At 37.6% G+C, this 20,637-nt stretch overlaps 1 protein-coding gene across 1 annotated transcript; it reads right to left on the reverse strand.

Moving 5' to 3' along the window:
• Positions 1-117: 117 nt before the first annotated feature.
• Positions 118-17,288, reverse strand: Syt4 (Synaptotagmin 4). The gene is made up of 6 exons (XM_076797042.1): positions 16,552-17,288; positions 10,918-11,226; positions 9,195-9,568; positions 8,087-8,245; positions 7,098-7,415; positions 118-6,485 (listed from the first exon to the last, which is right to left on the reverse strand). Exons 1-6 carry the CDS (start codon positions 16,601-16,603, stop codon positions 6,366-6,368), a joined length of 1,332 nt encoding a protein of 443 aa, XP_076653157.1. The 5' UTR covers positions 16,604-17,288; the 3' UTR covers positions 118-6,365.
• Between the last annotated feature and the right edge of the window lie 3,349 nt (positions 17,289-20,637).

A 20,637-nucleotide genomic window follows, 5' to 3' on the forward strand; every position in this document is an offset into this window, starting at 1 on the left:
AGATACAACACTTCCAGAGTAACTACAGTGGCGAAAACGGTTCGAACGAAAAATCCTTCGCGTCGCCATTTTGTCCCGGAGCGTAGTCGTCGCAAAAAGTGGGGAAAAATCGTGAAATCGAAGCGAATCCTTCTATATTCCATAAATAAGTATCAACTACATTGTATGTTTCGGTACAAAAAATTGTTATCTTTGCAGCGGGGAAAAGTATTCGTTCACAAACGTTCCGTGGAAACGAAAGGAAGGAAATTATGCGATAAGAACGGTGATTTTCCAGCATTCCGTGTCGACCTTCGATCGATTATGCATCCAGCACATCTACACTGGTCTTTGCGGAGCTCCCTGCTTCTGTGTCGATAAAATCGCCATCTTGCGCGAGAAAAGAATCGTCAAGAATGCCAGACGACGACGTTTTATGAGATACTTCGCTACATGCTACTTATTATAGTCGTTCCTTACATAGTTATATCTGTAAATAGCAATTAAATAAATATCCGGAAACTCTCGTGGATCGCATAACACCGTCCGGTCTCCGTTGCGTCGCGGCCCCCGTAGCGTCGCGTTGCGGTTTCCTTAATCTCGCGATTTCTATAGCGTCGCAGTTTCCACGATCGCCATTACGTCACGGTCTCTGTAGCGTCGCACTGGTCGCGTTACGTCACCGTTTCCATAGCGTAGCATTCGCCATAACTTCGGGGTCTTCGTAGCGTCGCGACGGCCATAGCGTTGCGGTCTCCATAACGTCGCGCGCAACGAGACGTTCCGGTCTTTTGTTTCAGTTTTCCTTCCTTTCTCTTTACTATACTTATTCGTTAGCATGTAAATGTTAATGTGTTCGGTGTCGAGTCTTTGTACGTGATATATATATATATATATATATATATATATATTTATTTATTTGCGATGTCTGTCATTTACTTTCTTTCTTTGGTGTTGTGGCTCGTACCGTGTTCGTCGTTGCTTTTTCGTTTTTCTTTTTCATTTGTTTTCTTCCGAAGAATGGATCCGTTTTCATTGTGAAACAGTTTTCTCGTTCGACTTTTGCATTTGCTTCTGGAGAATGATTGATTTGCTACAAGAGAAACAAATCGGCTTTTCGTGCCAGTTGTGTTGACCGTCTGCGTTTTTCTTCTACGGGCAACGGACACCAACAACGTTTATGTTTTCATTGATTCGCGTACTTATGTCTGTATGCTTGATAGTCGACCTCACTACAGTAGTGCTTCGAAAGATGCACAAGGTTTGGGGGATTTCTTCAGAGAAATATTTTCATTTTCGCGAATGCAATATGGTAATAATGTCCGAGTGTTAATTAACCAAATTCTATGATCCATTTGACTAAACTTGAAATATGCTTGAATATTTACCACTAGACTTTGAATTTTATGCAATTATGACAAAATGGAGTAAGCGAATGCATATTATACCATTTGTAGAAAAAGAAATTTAAACTGTAACAATATTAAGTTCGATAAGCATTTATGTTAATAACAACATAAAAATCTGCAGTTTACTTGTTACCCTAATTTTTTCTATCTTTCGTTGAAATATACTACCTGTAAATACTATCCGAAGGTAGTAATTAGAACGACATATTAACTCCAGATTTGAATGGCATCTTTCGAGGCAAAACTGTACTTATTTTCTAGAATCTCCCGTTTCCGCTAAGATTGCAATTTTTGTTCTTGAAAACGCTGCTGATTGTGGTCTATCTTCGTTTTTATTCGCTCTTAAACAAAATATACAATTGTTTGGTAAGACTTAACACTTTCATTGGTAATACCTCTATTTCACCTTACAATCGCTATTTCCCCAACACAGCGTTGCAATTTCGTCGAAACAATGAGCGTGTTAAGTGAAAAGATTCCGATTTGGTAGAATTTCGAAATGAAAAATTCAAGTCTACAACTCAGGTTCGATTCAAGTTCACTTTGCTTCTTTTCGTACATCTACCAACCATTTTATTTCTTGGTGCTTAATTACCTCGTTGAAATGATCTGAAGTCTCGGTAAGTCTACGTCGAAAATCGCTCTTCTACTTTCCGTTCGAGTGTTCGATACATTAAAATCGTTTTCTAGGAACATCTCTGCCTCGAGTAAAATCTGTCGTCTATACGCGGACGCACGCGAACGTTCGCGATTAGAGCGACGATCTGAGCTCTGAAGTTACTTTACGGCTTGAATGGCTCGTTCGAAAAATTCGCACACTTTCTCTCTGTTCCTCCAAAATATTCGGAAATCTGATTGCATCCCCTTAAATAAAATTACGACTTACAACGAAATGACAATCGCCGAGAGAGTTTCGCTAATTCGTTAGACATGCTGCGAATTTTTTCGGACGAGTTAATATCGTTGCCCCCGTCTTTCGGGGACAGTTTAAAGTAACTTTAACATCTCCGAACCCGAGTCTCTAAGATAATTAATAATCGGTACTCGTTATTGATCGCGGTGGTGTGTTTGTGATACATGCAAACGGGCCCTCCGAACGTAAACTCCCCATCGTACAATTAAATACGTTGTGTCGATAATAATTTGAGTGCGTGTGTCGATCAACTTCGCCGCGAAAAACGGATAGAAATATATCAACCTTCCATATCTCTAGTCAATATATATTTATATGCGCATCTAAATTCAGTAACTGATCGCAAATGTAACAATACTCCGATATTAGGACGCATCGGGGTGCCGTCCGATGGCGAATTTCGAAAAACGGAAGTCTAATCGAGCAAATCAGCGTTGTCGGTATTTTACATGCGAGTTACACCTACTATCCTTACCAACTTATCAATTCGGTAACCGAACAAATGCAACAATAATCAGACAAGAATGCGAGATGCTCCGCCGGTAACAACGTGCGTTCCGATGGCGGAATTTCAAACCGAAATCTTATCGTTACGAATTATAGATTCGGTAACTGATCAAATGCAACAATAATCAGACAAGAATGCGAGACGCTCCGCCGGTAACAACGTGCGGTCCGAATTTCAAATCGAACTCGACCGAATAAATCTGCGCCGACGGTATTTTACACAAGCGGATTAATCTTATTGTTACGAATTAAATAGGCAACTGATCGAATGTAACAATAATTCAGAATGCGACGTGCTCGGTCGGTAACGACGGGAGCAAATTTCAAACACAATTTCAAGCTCACATTCTCACGAATTGTAAATCTAGTAGTTGATCAAATATAACTATAATTCGATAAGAATGCTCTGCAAACGGTGTCGGCAGGCTTTCAACAAATTATAAATTCAGTAACCGATCAAACGTAACAATAATTCGTCGGTGTTCGACAAGCTTAAAAATTGCGGATTTTTATGCAAAATAAGTATTTTCCAAGTCAATTGCTAGGAATAGCTGCGTGTAGACATTGCTTAGTTATATCAATCATTTTATTTAACCCCAATGTAATCGTGTTTTTTAAATCGTCTAATATTTTCCCTGTTTTGCAATTCACCTGTTTTGTCGTAAATGCATAAAATCCGCAGTATAACTGTTATGGATTGTTAGTTCGGTAATTTAATGTAACAATAATTTTATAAGAACTCGTATTCTTACGAATTATAAAGTAATTGACCAAATACAATGATAATTCGACAAGAATGTGAAGTGCTCCGTCGGTAACGATGGGTAAATTCGAAGCGGATTTTTAAGAAAATAATTTTGCAAACGGATTTCTCTTATTTTGCTTATTTTCAATGCAACGATAATCCAAGAAGAATACAAAATGTCGCGTCAACAATGCCAGGCGCGTCCGGTTTTCAAACGGAATCGAATCGGGTAATCATTAATCATCATCGACCGTACTTTACAAGCGGATTACGATGTTATCATTACAATCAGACATACCGACGAGGACACTATCACTTGTCTCCGACATCTCGTTCTACTCGGTGTTGTGAAATTTTCCTCTCCGCGAATCGCAGTCGCTCTACCCCGTTCGACAGCGATCGAGAACCACGCACGGTTCTCGATCAAACAAAGAGTCCGCGCGTTTCCTTCTCTATTTAAACATAAATTACATATTTACAAATCGCGAAGCGGCCTTCAATAGCACCCGAAGACGACGCTGCGATCGCTCGACCCGTTCCTCCGTCATCGGTTCTTAAACAATTTATTCTTTTTCATTTATTCCTTTTTTCGTTTATGCTCGATCGGGATTTCGACGATTCAATTCCCATTTTCCCAAACGGACGGACAATCGCAGCGGCGCGTAAGCTTGGTCATTGTTTTGCGACCTTTCCAGGATCGTCTCGTGCATACTTATGCAAAAATCGCTCTAAAAGTCATTTCAGGCAATTTCCTCGCGTCGAGAACCCAATTAGCGTTCTCGCTGAACAAAGTATGTCAGCTATGCAAACACAGATCGAATCTCTCAACGTGTCCTTGCTTCTCTCTCTCTCTCTCTCTCTCTCTCTCTCTCTCTCTCTCTCTCTCTCTCTCTCTCTCTCTTCTCTCGCTGTCGGTCTATCTCGCGGATTTTTCTAGTCGCGGAACATTGATTATACAGTGACACTTTCGCATAATGAAGGGTACAGACACAGTTGCGAGCGAGTCGCTCGGCTCTAGACGATTTCACGATTAATTCACATCGATCCTGCTAAAAACGACGGACTCCGGAGTCGCGCAGACGTCCCTGAAGAGCGTCACAGCCCCGTTCGGAATCGAGGAAAAATTGACTCGGCTCGAAACGAAATCAACTTTCAGTCTCGGATGCGCGCGATCTGTCTGCGAAAGACGTGTTTTTTCGTTCGATCATTCGCGACAACGACGTCCGCGCTGACAAACGAGAATCGGTATTCGATCGCTGGCATCGGACTTGATGACGGAACGTAACACAGACCTCTATTCAACTATTGTGTTTGTTGCTAATTCATAGAATTATAGTTTTCCCCGGTGAAACATGACAAAAACTCATCCGACTCGCGCCGTACGTATCGTTTAAAATTGTCTCGATGGTGGATGCTTCTTCGACGATCTAACATGAGAAAAACCGAAAATCCTGTTCTCGGACTCGCGACACGTATGCCAAATCAACTCTCCGTCGAGAAAACAATGATCGTTGGGGAACACGCAGCCCCCGTCCGATAAAATCGACAGATGCTCGATTGTTTAATAGTTAACTGCTTCGTCCTCCTTCTCGCGTTGCCATCTGGTCGGAAATCTTAATTACTATATTTATATCGTAAAGCATTTTGTATGCGTTGCACTCGCGATCGGCTGCCCCTGCGTTTCGTCGAGATGGTGTTTCTCTTTCGAATCGGAATTTATCGATCCCAGGATAGCCTCCGTGAATCATAGATCGACGTTTCACTGTTCTTCGAGCGAATCGTGTCTGCGGACACTTGAAGCAGCATTTCAAATAATTTTTCAAGCGGTGGCTTTTTTTTTAGACATTTTCTATTTGACGACATCACGTTTTGCGAGCTGAATACAAATCTGTCAATTTCTTTTAATTGCAGTTTTTGAGAAAATCGAAATAAAATTTCCTAATTTGGATTTCATGGATAGAATGACGCGACAATTTTCTCGGAGATCTTCTAATGTATTTAGGAAAATGTAAGAGAACATCTAATTAGGAGCAGAAATAGACCGAACGTTCGATTTGCGGTTAGAGGTTAGAAATCACATTTTGTTCAAAAAATGTAAAAATGTGCTGTACTATTGTATTTTTTAATTATTCGTTAACGATTCGATGCTAAAATAAGGAAACAGAGTGTAAAATCTTTGAACATACAGTCATATTTCCCTTTCACAAAATGGCCGACACATCAGCGTTGAGAACCACTAAGACCGCGCCTTGGGAAACCATTTTGTTCGTATTTTAAAAATGGAACGCGATTTGTAACTTTCACGAATGCCACCTGTAGGTAATAGGTTCGCTCTATCATTCGAAGTAATTAGATTTTCTCTTACACGTTTAGAAAAAAAAAAAAAAAAGAAATTGTCGCATTTCAGGTGTTCTTTTAAACGATTTTTTTCTGCGAAAAGATTGACAGATCCATAATCAGCGCACGAAAATCTTCTAGAAATGTCTATTCAAAGTTCGAAATACTTCGCGCCTAGAAAATGACAGAAGATTGCGTTTGGTGTACGCTTGTGGTTTGCAAAATGAAAATCGATGGTTCGAAACGTGACACGTCTCGTGGCATGCGTTCGCAGTTGCATCGATCGCGGGTGGACGTGCCGCCACTCGCTTCAAGCCTAATATACATCGAGTATTAGGTTTACAAAACAGATACCCTACTTCATCGTAGGGTTTCGGGGGGTTGGATCGGTGGTTTCATAATGGAGAAGGATGTGGGGCTTTCGGATAGTTGGAGATGGGATTCCAGGAAAATCGATGGGGCTGGGAGATACTAACTACTCCCTTAATTTGTGCCAATCAGCAATCTGTCTTTGCGGCGAGCTGCAAACTTCCCTCCAATGGTTCAGAGCTGAATCTTGACAGTCCTGCCCGCCGAATTCGAGTCGTCCGATCACCTGAAACATCCAATCATGTTTGTCAATACCTGTTCCCTTGCGAAAGTTCATGCAATTCCTTACCTCTATACCCTACGCTCAATTTATATGTTTGAAACTGTTTATATGTTCTTGTGGAAAAATGTCAAAACAGCTTCGGATTCTTATTTTTTTTTTTTACGCAAGGTGTCCCAAAAATGTTGTATTTCAATGGATGGTCGAGGCTCTACTCTACGAATTATGTCATGTTTGGTCTCATTTTAATCAGAAAAATGTCAGAAATGTGGTGGCAAAAGTTTCAAGGGGCAGTGGGCATTTTTCAAAAATGTCGTATTCCTTTCGCATATGTATGGTACATGGAGGCATTACTGCATTAAGTATCAAAAAGCCGGATACGACTATTTGAGAATTTGCTCAACTTTTCAATTGTCATAAGTTTGTTGAAATTTCTTAAAAATTATTAATAGAAAAAAATCACATTTTACGATTGAAAGGAAAGAGTTTAAAGACGTCAAAAATGCACCGTTAAGTAGAAGTGTATCAAACATTTCTCGTCGTTTATGAAGATTTATGAGGAGAAGGTTAACATTCGTTTTGTGTATTTTCTACTGCACGAAATGCGTGTTTACATACCTCGTTCTTTGTAACACGATCCCAGTCGAGCAGCATGAATTCAAGGCTGACATTTTTGAGCCCGTCCGCGCCGTTTGGAATGTCAAAAACGAAGGACTCGTTGAATACCGGGCTAAGGGTGCGTCTCTTCACGCTTGTCTTTTTCTTGGCGATGCGTTGATTGTTGTACAGCAGGTAAATTTTCACGTACGGGTCCGCCAAGCCGGTCACGTCCATCTTTGGTAGATTCTGCGCCTTCAGCACGACAACCGTTAGTCGGCTGGTGATCGGTTGCCAGCAAAGAGACACTAGCAGCTCTCCTCTGCCTTGCGATTGAATCTGTAACGCGAGTATCGATGAAAAATCCGTTCAATTTTTATCGATTATTTATCATTAATTAAAATATTTTTAGTTAACATTAAACCTACCAAGCATTAACAGTATCTGGTAAATATTGCCATATCAAAATGGCAACCCTAAATTTATTAAGATTGTCCGTAATTTTCAATGTAACAAATACTTGGACAAGGAAATTTATTCCACTATTTTCCATAAATGAATTTTTATAGTTTCAATAATTGTAAAATATAAAACCGTGGGTAGGTTTAGTGTTAAGATAAAATAGTATCCTACTTGGCTACGAGTTATTTCAAATAATCATTTGATCAGCCAAATAATTTTTTTTTAAATTATTTAATTCTTTGAACTTCAAATGAAATTTGTCAAATCAGATTAGTAAAAGTTCGATATAATAACTGGAATATTTTGTACCAGTATAACCGTGAAAACTGAAAACTAAAAATTATTTTTGGTTCAGTCTAATACATTTGATTGGAAAAACTTTGTGAATTTATAATAAACCGTGAATGTTGTAAATCGTTTCGACTTCTGAAGTCTTGTCACGTTGCTCCTAGTATTTTCGGCGTGCTTGGATGATTAAATATTAGTGGACCCTTTTTTAGACGCTTTCCGAATCAATAGCGTGCTCCCATTCGTCGTTTGTTCCTCACCTTCAGGCTTCTGGGGCAAATTTTTCGACACAATGATATCTCCTGGTTATCAGCGTTCTCCAAACCGGACACCGATGAGAGTGCACACGTCAATTCACCGATAATATCGTCTCGGGAGTATCTATCGAAGCTGAGCACTATAAAGTGCAGGCTGATTTTCTGTGAACCGTAATGAGGAAGCTTGTTTAGTCACAAATATGTCCTTTAAAGAAAAGCTATCATAGTTAAGGAAAAGAAAATAACATTAACGAATTACCAGATTGCATGTTCATACATTCGGTTCCTTTATTTTTATTTTTTATGTGAATTTACCCTTATGCAAATTTCTTTTTGCGTATAAGAAAAAAGACAACGCTGTAACTAATTATAACATTTATGTACAGAGCCCAAATATTCAGAACCCTCCCCATAATAAGCTAAAGTATTATCTCCGTAACTGTCACAAAGGTCTCTGCCGTAACTGTCAAAATTTTATCCCCACCACTGGGCGGGGATCCCCCTTGGAGCCAGTCACGCTGGAGTCAGCGATTCAAGCGAAATACAAGATTACAACTTTTATAAAAAAAAAAAAACAAATTAGAAAAGTTGTAATCTTTTACTTCGCTTACTTTATAAAAAAAAAAAAAACAAATTAGAAAACTTTCACCATCGATTCGTCTCGTTTTTCTAATTAAAGTGATACCAAACACGATATAGTTACGATCATAATGGCTTGTGCACCAAGTGAAGTTAAGAATTCGTGTACCTCTACCGTATATGTCATGTCCGAAGCTTCAATCGCTCGTTACGATTGTAATTATATCGTGTTTGGTGTCATTTTAATAAGAAAAACAAGACGAATGCGATGGTAAAAGTTTCATCGACGGCAAACCAAAAAGAAGAAATTTTGATTTTTTAATTTAAAAGGCTGAGCTGCCACGAGTCCCCCTATCCTTCTCTACGTTCGGCACAGTAAAAAGAATGTGGCACCTCTTCTAGAACTGTCGCTTGGCAGATCTGACGATACGACAGTTACGGAGATGCTACTGCACTTGCCTCTACCCCATTAATCATTAAAAATGTCCGTTTCTCGAAGATTAATGAATTATGCTAGCCGAGTTGCACGTACCTGCAGCTGATCCTTCGATATTCCGAAGAAGGTGAAGTCTTCGTCGTAAACCGGGTCTCTGGTGTTTCTGAGGACCCTCGTCTTCACCTGGTGCTGCTTATCAGGCAACAGCTTCAATTTGACATAAGGGTCGCTGGTGGTTGCGTTCTGCTCCCTCGCGGGCAACCCTTTGCAATTGACGACGGTTACACGGAGCGCGTTCTGCTCGCTGATGTACCGCAGCTTGAACATCAGCTGTCCCAGATTGTCCTTATTATTCTTCGTCGTGTGGTTCTTGTCGCGGTCCGTCTTCTCATTGTTCTCGATCTCCGCCTTATCGCGCTCATTCTCGATGCTTAGGGTTACCTCACCCGAAGGTGTTTGAGGTGGCGTACCTATAATCAAACGCAATCGTCTAAATAATTTTCATCTGTTCCTTCATCGATACGTTCGCTACCAATTCTAATAGTCGTTCTCTTCATCGTCTACACTCCGCGACATAAAAATGGCACGAGTGAATTATTTGTTTCTACACGATATATGTCCAAAACACGGGTCTACCCAGGGACATATATCGGCCAGGAGAAACTATTCCTTGATCCACGTCGAACATGAAAAAAGACAGCGAAGCTTTAGAGGCCTCGTTCTGGGACTTTTATCGGCTAGGCATTTGGGACATATATAGAGTAAACACTGTAAGTAATGAAGTAATGCTACTTAGTGGTATAAATACCACTTGAATTGTAAAATACAAGTACAACTTATCAGTATGAAAAATCGATAGGAAGTCTTATTTTTGGACAGAAATAATAAAATAGCGCGACAAAATGGCGGCACGTATATGAAGAATTTGTTGTAAATTCTTGAAAAAAATATTTCGAATATTTTGTATATCCCCCTTTGTTTTGTAGTACAAAATTTGTACAAAGGGACAAAAATGAATTAAATAACTAAGGTAATTCATGATGGCAAACGTGTCAATGTTTTTTAAATAATCTTAAAGGGTTTCTCTGAGACTTCGACTTCTGTTACTTGTCATATATCACATTTTCCAATTATTTTCGTGGGGCGATATTATCAGGTTCTTCGATATGGAATGTTCGATTCGTAATAGTAACCCGAAGCGATATTTTCTTAATGCGATCGTTAACGCCCACTGGTGGTCTTCGGGGAGATATGAGGGTGGAAAATTTATGTTTCTATATTTAGCTTCCCATTTAAAGCTTTCAGTTTTATATTTACTTCAATATTTTAAAATTGAAAAGTCAGATATATAAAAACATTCAGAAATTTTGATACCAGATATATATATAAAGACGTATAAAAACTAAAATTGTTTTTTTGTTTGTAAACGCTCGAAGAATTTTTGTTTTTTCGGTAATTATTACTCTTTCACCCCACATGCCCTTCGGATACCCTTCCAAGTCGTATGTTCAGATATTACGCATAATGAAATAAAATCTCAAGGTCACCTTCGTATCTCGATAACAAGGTGAAGTATAAAAAAACTAATTATTACATTGTATGTACCGGTTAATGTCTACCAAATTTTGTTTATTGAAACATTATTCGATGCGACTGGTAGGTTGCGAGTAAAGGGGTGGTACAGTTAAGTGACTCGACCTTTATGATTTTCGTCAAGAGAATTCAAGCTTATTAATAAAAAGCTTATTAGTAGGGCATTCGGTGAGTAAAATGCATTGTTGTTGGGAGACCCGGTAGAGAAACTAATTGTTACCCATACCTTGGGGCGTTCTGGGCTGCGAGTAGGGGTTCGAAGCTTGGGAGCCAGTGGGGCTCGGCGTCTGCCCTCCGGAGCCCGGAGGACTCTTGGTCGGCTCCGTGGGGCTCGGGCTCTTCTTCAAGTAGTGGCTGGTGCTGCCAGGACTCTTGACCGCCCTCGGCTTTCTATGTGGTGGTCTGAACGCCAGGGACTTGTCGGAGTTGAGCTTGGTGTGCTCGCGACGCCGCCGACAAAGCCACCAGGTCATCGCGACGGCGCAAAGTAGAAAAGCGGCGCCGATGCATAGCGCGACCACCGTCGTCGTCGACACTGGAATTGCATGGGTTTCTGTTTACTTTAGAAATACATTCGAAATATACAACGATTAGGCTGAACTGTTTAACGAATGAACACTTAAGCCCCGTGTCTGTGCGAGATTAGTATTCTGTGTGTCATTGTTAAGTTCTTACATTCCAGAACACAATTCCAACAATATTTTATGATTCAAAATCTGTCACAGGAGTGAATGAAAAGTGGGCCACGTGATCAATGTATGAACATCAATTTCTAACGGGTGGACAGAGGTGCCCCAGTGAATGATCGTTATCCAAACGAAATTTTCATGGAACCACCTCATAAATTGCTGATCTAGCGACAACAAGACTTGAACAACTGCTAAATAAATTAATGGCGAACAGGTTATAAGGAGAATTAGATCTCTTTAGCCAGACATCTGTGCGCTTACAACAGAATTACTGTATAAATTCCGACATGAAAAGGACATCGTGAATGTTATTTTTTCGTTTGATATGAATTATGTTCGTCCACTGGACAGCTCACCCTAGTCGCCTTATTCACGCTTGCTGGCAACCAAATCATAAGACACCCTAAGAATTACTGGAATCAGTGCTCCATGTTGTGCAGGGTGACTCACCCTGGGTGAGTCATGCGACCTTGGATAACTTGCGATCGTTCTTATAATCGAACTTTTGTTATTCAACGATAAAAGTATTTTACCCAATACAGAAATAGAGCACGCGAATTGCGAAAGTTGTATTTACAATATAAAACTTATTAAACGAAACGAGATTATTCGGTAAAAGTATGTCGCAAGGGACGGCTGTTTAATATCGAGAGGGAATGTGATAATTAGTTTTTTAACGGTTCATCTTTTTGTCGAAATGTGACACTAAATTTTTATGCAAATTTGGCACATTTGACATTGCGTTTCGAAAGAATTTTGAATACCGAGTTAAAAGCTAGTAAGGCATATGTGGTCAGCAACTAATAATTATCGAGATATTCTTTAATTAATCTTTAATGTAAGTGATACATGCACAGAAATTTCATTACATTTTATTAGAAAATATCCCAGTAATTATTCTAATAACTATTAGTTTTTGACCCCATACACCTAAATAGTATTTTACTTTAATTTTTTTACTTTTTGGTATTATGATAGTAAACCTCAAGGTCATCTTCTGTCCCGACAAAATACCGAAACATAAAGAAAAGAAAACTAATTATCACATTGTATGCTTCAACCGATATCAAACAAGTAGCAATATGTCATTTGAAACATTTTTTGTATATACGACAAGTAATTTACGAGCAATTTTACGTGGCACAGTTACGTGACTCATCCTGCATTTAATTAAACAGCATTGTATGCGACGCAGAACTATTTAATCGTAATCAACAATACCTTCATCAATTAAAAGCATAATAAAAGGCATTCTCAATGTAAACAGAAATAATAGAGTTTGAATACTACCCTAATTATTTTTGTATAATTAGACTAAATCGGCTTATAGCAATAAATTTTAGTTTGTAAATGCTTATCAAATTGGTCAAATAAGGAGATCGATGTCGAAAAATAAAATCTTTTTGGAAATACGTAGTACAAACGTCAATTTAAAATGTTATTATAAAATGAATTTAAAATGAATTTATTCGACTTAAGAGAATATGACGGGAAAAAATGTTTTAAATGTTATGTTAGCGAGATTCGCCATCTCGTTAGTAATAAGAAGCCTTTGTTTCCTGAGGATTAATAGCAAATGATAGCAAATTGATCTACTCTCAGTGAACATGGAGTAAGATTACACAATGTGACACTGTCAAGTGGAACTTCATCTTCAAGTTGGTAATACGACGCTCTTCGTGTCGGTTAGGATTTTAGAAACGATCTACAACCATAACGTTGCCCTATCCTCTAGTAACTGTGCCATATTTAGTCAGTTTTGCTATAAATACCTCAACCGTAGAGCAAACTATTAGTTATTCGAAAAGGGCGAAATACGGATGAGAAATTATGTTCATTATAAAAATAAAAATAAATTTATTATAAAAATAAAAGTAAATTCCTTATAAAAATAAATAATAATGTTCTATACTTTTTAGTGATTCGTTAAATATTTAGTGATTTATTATTATATTTGGTAATTCTTGTTATAAATAGCATCTAAACCGAAATACATATTATTAAGCTGACACAAAAATAATTTTCATTTTCATTTTTCAAATTTATTTCAGCGCAGACGATTTAACAATCGCTGGATTCGTGTCCTCAATATTATTAGATTCAATAATATCGCTTTTCTATTTAAGCTTCCTCGTTATTATTGTCAGATCATATTCATTCAATAATTATTCAGTGCTTGCGATGGAAGTTATTTACGACTCGATCCAATAGACACTTGAATAGGGAAAAATGCAGTTTATCGCAAAGGTATTCAGTCAACTGAAGTATTGATTGTTTTTGTTATTTCATCACAGTTGAATACATTTAAGATCTGTAAATTCGATGAACATTTTATTTAAGACTGATTTGATATTAATTATTTCTACTAAAATCTGATGGGGATTAAATATACATATGGAGTTTTCCTTCATTTAATGAAAATATTATTCTTGATTAAAATCATCATTTCTGTTAAAGTTTTGGTTGAATAATAATCTGATTAAAATTGAATTCACTAGGGATTTGTGAATTTAATATTCATTAATGGAAATGATTTACAAAGTTCATGTAGAAATGTAGATTGCAAATGAGGTGAATTAAAAAAGGTGAATTAAATCTATTTTCAATAAACCTGGCTTATTTTATATATATTATCTTTATGAAAATTCCCAATTTTATTCATTATTTTATGAAAGTTGTAACATCGAAATATCTTTTGCACCAACTAGTGCAAAGTAAACATATGAAATTAAGACCTTTTTTAATTCTTAGTGCCTAGTATTAACTGAAAGTGAAATAATATATAACAATTGTATCTTTTTGATCGTGGCGGGCTATTCGATCTTTGTGACACGAAATTTCATTTCTGGAAACAGAATTGTATCCGTGAGATTTCTTTGTGATATTTGATTGATGAGATAAAAATTGTCTGTATAAATTGTACAGCACAGGAGCCAAATTTCATTTTTTCTTTAATGATTTTAATCAGCTGGGACGAATACAAGCATATTTTTAAATTTCTTCAATCTGTCCACTGCTTTAAATTGCACTTACTTCTGTTTGTCATAAATGCATAAAATCTAATTATAACATTCTTTATATTTGATCGAATGTGATATGTCTATTGATTTTTTAATACATTAGCATAGTGTATTCCGGAACTCGATCGCAGGCACAGCATGTTGACTCGTATTTGAATATTGCATATCTTTCAGTCCTGTATATTTTTCAATATTTCGAGCACACCTCTCAGAGTTCGAGCTTCCTTTTCATGCTCTCTGCGAATTGCGACGTGCTCGAATAAATACGAAAGGGTTTACTCGCATTAAGACTTTCGAGTATTGGAGAATCATTATCTGGTTCGTCATTCCGTGTGCCATAGTAACGACTACAAGCCATTTGTAGCACTAAGTAACAAGTACAAGCAATGCCAATAAAAATATAATTGAATTATTAGGGAGGCTCTCTGGTTTGGCAGCTTTTAAAAAAGCATCATTTATCTTTTCCATATTTCCAGCCTTAAAAACATATTCTGAAAGTACTCCAGCTGAATTCGAAAGTTTAGAGATCTCCCCGCATGCATTATGTAGCATATCTCATTATTTATGAGTCGAAGACGACGCTTGAAACTTTGAACGCGTTCTTCTCGAAATAGCTTTTTCGATCTGGCGAACGTGACATGTCAAGAACCAGTCAACCAAATGACTCGAGACTTGACAGGCATATACGGTAGGTGCATATCTTGCCATCGCAAAAACTGGAATTCAGGCACTTTTCGCAAAATATAAATTTTCTGATGCAAAAAATTAACTGTCGAAAAGAGGCAATTTTTTGAAAATTCTATTTTATTGGTTCATGTGATACTTACATAGTATTTGGATTAAGAAACGTCTTGCATTTTTTTGTGATGAACTATAGTAAAGATCGTGTTCGCCATTGTTAGTAAAATATTTTCCAAACGTTGGTATTGCTTAGAAAAATTGCAGATAATAAGTTTGGAATTATTAACCCCTTGCACTACGATTTATTTTATTCCTACTGTTCTAGAATAAAAGATTGCTTATGTTTATTACACGCTGTTGTGCAAGGGCTATACATAGACAACAACAAAATCGAATTTTATTCCAGTTTAATGAAAATTAATAACATACTTATTCTCTTCGATATCCTCATTATAGTGCAAGGGGTTAATGCGTTTCCTTTAAGAAGTTCTGAAAGATTGCTTTACAGTCAGAGTTGGATACTCAACTATAGTCGATCATAATGGCTACCCGTGTCGATTGTTATTGAAAAACCATATATATTTATGCCACCTAACCATAGATAAAACAGAAACAAGTCTTTTATTTCTCAGAAGCTAAACAGGTAGGGGGGTTAATAAAATTGGAAAAAATTTATAAGAACTGGAGGTAGTGTGACTCTTATCAAAACAGGATTACACAAACGACCTAAGTCAATAGCACTGCCCTATCTCTATTGCCTACTGATACAGCATTTAGTTCCTAATCTCCACTATAAATAACATAATACGGTAAAATATCGACTGGCCAATCGGAAAAGAGGAAAACCGACTGGGAATGATGGTTTTCATAAAAGTAGTATTGTACGAACGGCCTGATCCACATAATTGTCCCATACCGACGCTACCATATTTAGCACTTCCTGTCACAAATAACACATAGGACGAACTCTCAGCTCCTAAAAATCGAACTAGCTCCTGTAAAAGGGGAAAATAGACGTCGTGCAACCTGCCTCAAATCGACAAAACCTTAAAACCACATGGTCATCAGTGCCGATGCACAGAAGCAGCCATGATTCATTATATACCCTAAGGTTGACTCATCCGCCACAGTCCCTGTCAAACACAGTGCCTAGGAAAACTACACCCGGGCCAACGATCTGACATTATGACAGGCCCAAAAAGACGAAGACGAAGCAACAATTAAAAATAGAAACTGAATCGAAACGATCGTACCGATCCCGCACCCCTAACAGCTGTGAATTTTCCCTATCAAACAAACGCAACGCCCAGGCGAGAATGATCCTTTCAAGCAGGGTGAAACGATATTCGAAAACGCGGACGATTGCATTATGGGATCGGGAGAGGATAGAAAGCCTTCGGGAATCGTCTGGGTGATCGGTTCCCGAATTAGGCTGCACAGTTCAGGCTTAATCGAGAGAAGTCCACTCACCGGAATCGACAGGTTGAATAAGAGGTCCATCCTCTGTCACACCTCCGACCATGTTCGGCCACGTTTTTCCTTGTACTCAAACGTTTTTAGTCGCGTAAGTCACTCGGCCACGGCGCACTGAACGAATATTTACGGTGTGCGGACCGTTCGTGGTATTCTGAGGCGACCATCGGGCGAAATGCTCGATCAATAGTAACGGGCCGAGCTTGCGCGGAATATGCTCCGTTCGTGTCGAGAAACGAGCCGACGACCACGACCACGGAGACGACGACCACGACGACCACCACCACGACGACGACGACGACGACGACGACGGCGACACCGAGAACAATCTTCTTCTCGGTGGCCGCGTGGACGAGAGGATAGCTCTCCCCACAGGCAACGGGGATCTTGGGACAGGTGACGATGCACCTCGCTGCTTGGTGCATCCACCGGGAGAATCTATGCGATATCGACTCCTGCTTTCGAATGCCGGACGCATCCCTGCTGGTCGCCGTGCCAAAACCTTCGACACGGCGAATAATTCAAGAGCCTAGCGGAGACTTAGGGACATGCTAAGTGACATTTTTTTAGAAAATTTAGACTTCCGAGTGGTGAAGCCTCGCCTCCTAATAAATTTAAAGCTGATTTTCACGAATTCACTAAATTGTTAACACTAGGTTTACGGAACACTGAAAGAGAGTATTTTACGTTACTTTATAAAAATGAGAAGAATGTGTCTATCCAAGTTTTTAGACATTCTTTAAATAATATATACTCAGGGAAATAAATTTATTCAATTACGGATCTTCACAATCTCAATGATCGTGAATTAAAAATATTAGAACCCCTCATTTTGACAGGTCCCGTAAACCTAGTGTTAACTTAAAATTGTCGATTTTTAATAATTGTGTTGTACCAAAGAGAAGATCAAAAATCTTGGATTACTTTATTGAGAGGGAGTTGTTGGTCAATAATTGAAGTTTCTATTTCTGTTAAAGGATCTATTTTAGAAGATCCTCAGCCATGAGCCTTGGGCTTCCAAAAATTATGGAATAGATAACTCTTCGATTTAGAGTTTTGGTCGAGGAACTCGATGGATAAATATTGGATAATTTGGCGACATTGCGAGAAGCGGCTTTGGTTTTTGTTTAGTTCGAGTGAGTAAGGAATGGATAGAAAATGATGGGAGTTCATATAAAGACAATGAACTCTCCCACGGATATACAGTGGATTCGAAGAGTATTTGAATATTCGTGAATGTTTAACGCTGGATTTATCGATCGTCGAAAATTACTGGCGCGTGTTGCTTCGCAAAATGGAGAAGATTGAATTTAGATTTTATTTTTGAGTAATTTATTCAGTCATTTATTCTATCTTTAGAAGCGTCCTCGTAATGTCAGTGATGGCTAGATCAAATATATTTCTCCATTATACACGGTTTTCCAGAGAATGTAAGAAAAACTATTCAACCTTCAAATTTTTTCGTACAAGACGCATAATGACTGCTCCCATGATTCTATAGACTCTTCCAAATATATTTCGTGTAGTATCATAAACAGTTAATGAAGTTTAAGCGAACAAATAATGTAATATATTCTTACTTATTTTATGATGTTGACAACGTTGCAGTCGATACGACATGAAACCTCAAATTAAAAAAATATAATTAAAAAAAATGTTTGGGCTAAAGTTCCGAAAATCAGTCGAGTCAGATTGAGCTCAAATTTTGCACGTAGGCTCATTTTGCATTAAAAACATCTTTCCCAAAATGATTTTTGGCGATTCGAAAAAAATTTGTATCATTTGTCATTTTCTACCGTACCGACATTACATTTTATACCTCTCATGTTTTTTGGGAAACGTTTTTAATGCAAAAAGAGGGTACTTCAGCCAATGTTTGCAACAAGCGATAGAATTGGTAATAAGTCCTAAAGAGAATGCAAAGTTAGTACATGTTGGGTGGTTATCTTTCCGGAAATGAATTCGTCGCGTCGCGTTGCTCTTGAAAAAATACGGTAATAATTAATGTTTATTGCACTCGTAATACCAGTTCACATGAAAAATGCAAAAACGCGCATGAACTACGTCACAGTTGAGTGCGCGATATTTTACCAAAATTTATACTCGTACGGGATATCGTCGCACGTGTTACCGAAGCTTGGAATATCAACGTGTCTCGGCAACAAGCATATCACGTTCGAATAAATTCCATTGAAGTCTCTTGCCGACAAACATCGAATAGAAAATAATAGGAATATGAATGTCATACGTAAATCGTATTCGTCTCTGCGAAATTGTATTCTTATAGACTCGTTTCGGAAAACAACTGAATAAAATGTGTTTCTCTTCAAGAAACAAATAGGCACAAATAAAACATCATTAACTTCGTTAATTTTTTTGTATTGAATTCTATCTAAATGCATAAAGTAATTTTTGAAATAGTTAATTTAATGTTTGAGTGGTTCAAATACGACTAATTTAGAGTTACCAAGAGTTTTATCAATTTAAAATAGGTATTTACAATTATATTAAGCCTTAACTATACCCTTAAGCTTATACTATTACCCTTTAATAGTATTATTAAATTATTTATATCTTCTTCTGTTGAATTTTTGTACAAATGCTATAATAGTTAATTTAGTGCTTGAATTTGTTAAAATGGCCAACTTAGAGCTAATCAACAATTCTGCTAAAAATTTCTAATCAATATTAATATCTCAATGCAAAATAAATTTTTCTGTGAGTACAATGTACAAACTCTTAAGTTGAGGAAAAGTTTATTTTCCTTTTTAATGATTCTGGTATTTTAGTATCCAATTGGAAACAATTGATATTGAAAAATACTGGGAATACATTGAGAATGAAGTGTCAGTGTTAAATGATGGACTTTCTTTTCCTCTTATCTCTACTTAATTACATGACAAAATAAGTGGATGTAAATACATTCGAAAGAATATTTTTTCTTTTTAATTTTAACTTTTTCGAAAATACATGTAGCAGAATAGTTGATGTTAGAATAACGGTAGCAATAACAGTATTAAAGTATTTTTGGGATGTGCTATATGCATGGGAACACTGTGTAACAAATAGGAATTAATTCGGTGAGATTGGAGTTTTAAATAAATATACGATAATCGCAGTAGATTATGGTATATTGTTTGTACATTGATTGAGATGTTACTGGCTCTACTCTCGTAGAGATGCGACATCTTGCCTGACAGTTCACACTTGCTAGTATCAGGCATCTTCATCAATTGCATCATCGGAATCCGCCCGTTATCCATGATGACGTCATGCGTGGCAAAAATGGCGCTTGCGCGTGCTGCTACCGTGAATATTGCCACAATATGCGAAAACGTGGCTTTCCTAAGCGCATGTTTACCTATGCTTAACCAATGAGGTCGCTCAAAGTTGTTACGTCATCGGCAACGTACAGCATGAGCGTATAGGACGCTTCATAATTAGTTCTCACCGCTTTCAAACAGCTTTCCAGTTATTTAAACAGTTTCAATTATTTCTCAGTCAATAGAATTTCAAACAATATCATTTTATGATTTTATATAAATTTTACATAAATGTCTATGAAATGTTCAGCATTTAACAGGCATGAACAAAGCTTTTCATGTTAACTTATGATAGATTGGATGGAATTCCACACTTCCAAAATCTTTTGTTGTAGTACATCTTTCGAAATTGTGTCGCCATTTTTCAATCTACTGTCGATGTTTGACGGACTTAATATCCGGCCTTTGTGAAGGTATTTATAACGCACAATGAATTATACAATAGTCATTATTTCACAATTTCGGCTGTATGCTTGGGGCTATTAGCATTCTGGAAACAGAAATTTTTCAACAATTCCAATTTTATAATATTTTCATTCGAACACAAACTAAAATATTAGCCCCCCTTAACCATTTAATTATAAAAAAGAAATGAGGTCTTCATTAGATTCTGAGAAAACAGCTTGTAACACTTTAGTTGGTACACCCTGTACATTTATGAAGACGAAACGCCGAAGAGTCACATTTACGCGGGAGAAGGGACTTAATTTACAACTTGTTTAATGAACCTGATAGCTCGATTATTATTATCAGGACTTGA

Source organism: Halictus rubicundus, chromosome 11, assembly GCF_050948215.1.
Source record: "Halictus rubicundus isolate RS-2024b chromosome 11, iyHalRubi1_principal, whole genome shotgun sequence".
NCBI classification, from domain to species: Eukaryota; Metazoa; Arthropoda; class Insecta; order Hymenoptera; family Halictidae; genus Halictus; species Halictus rubicundus.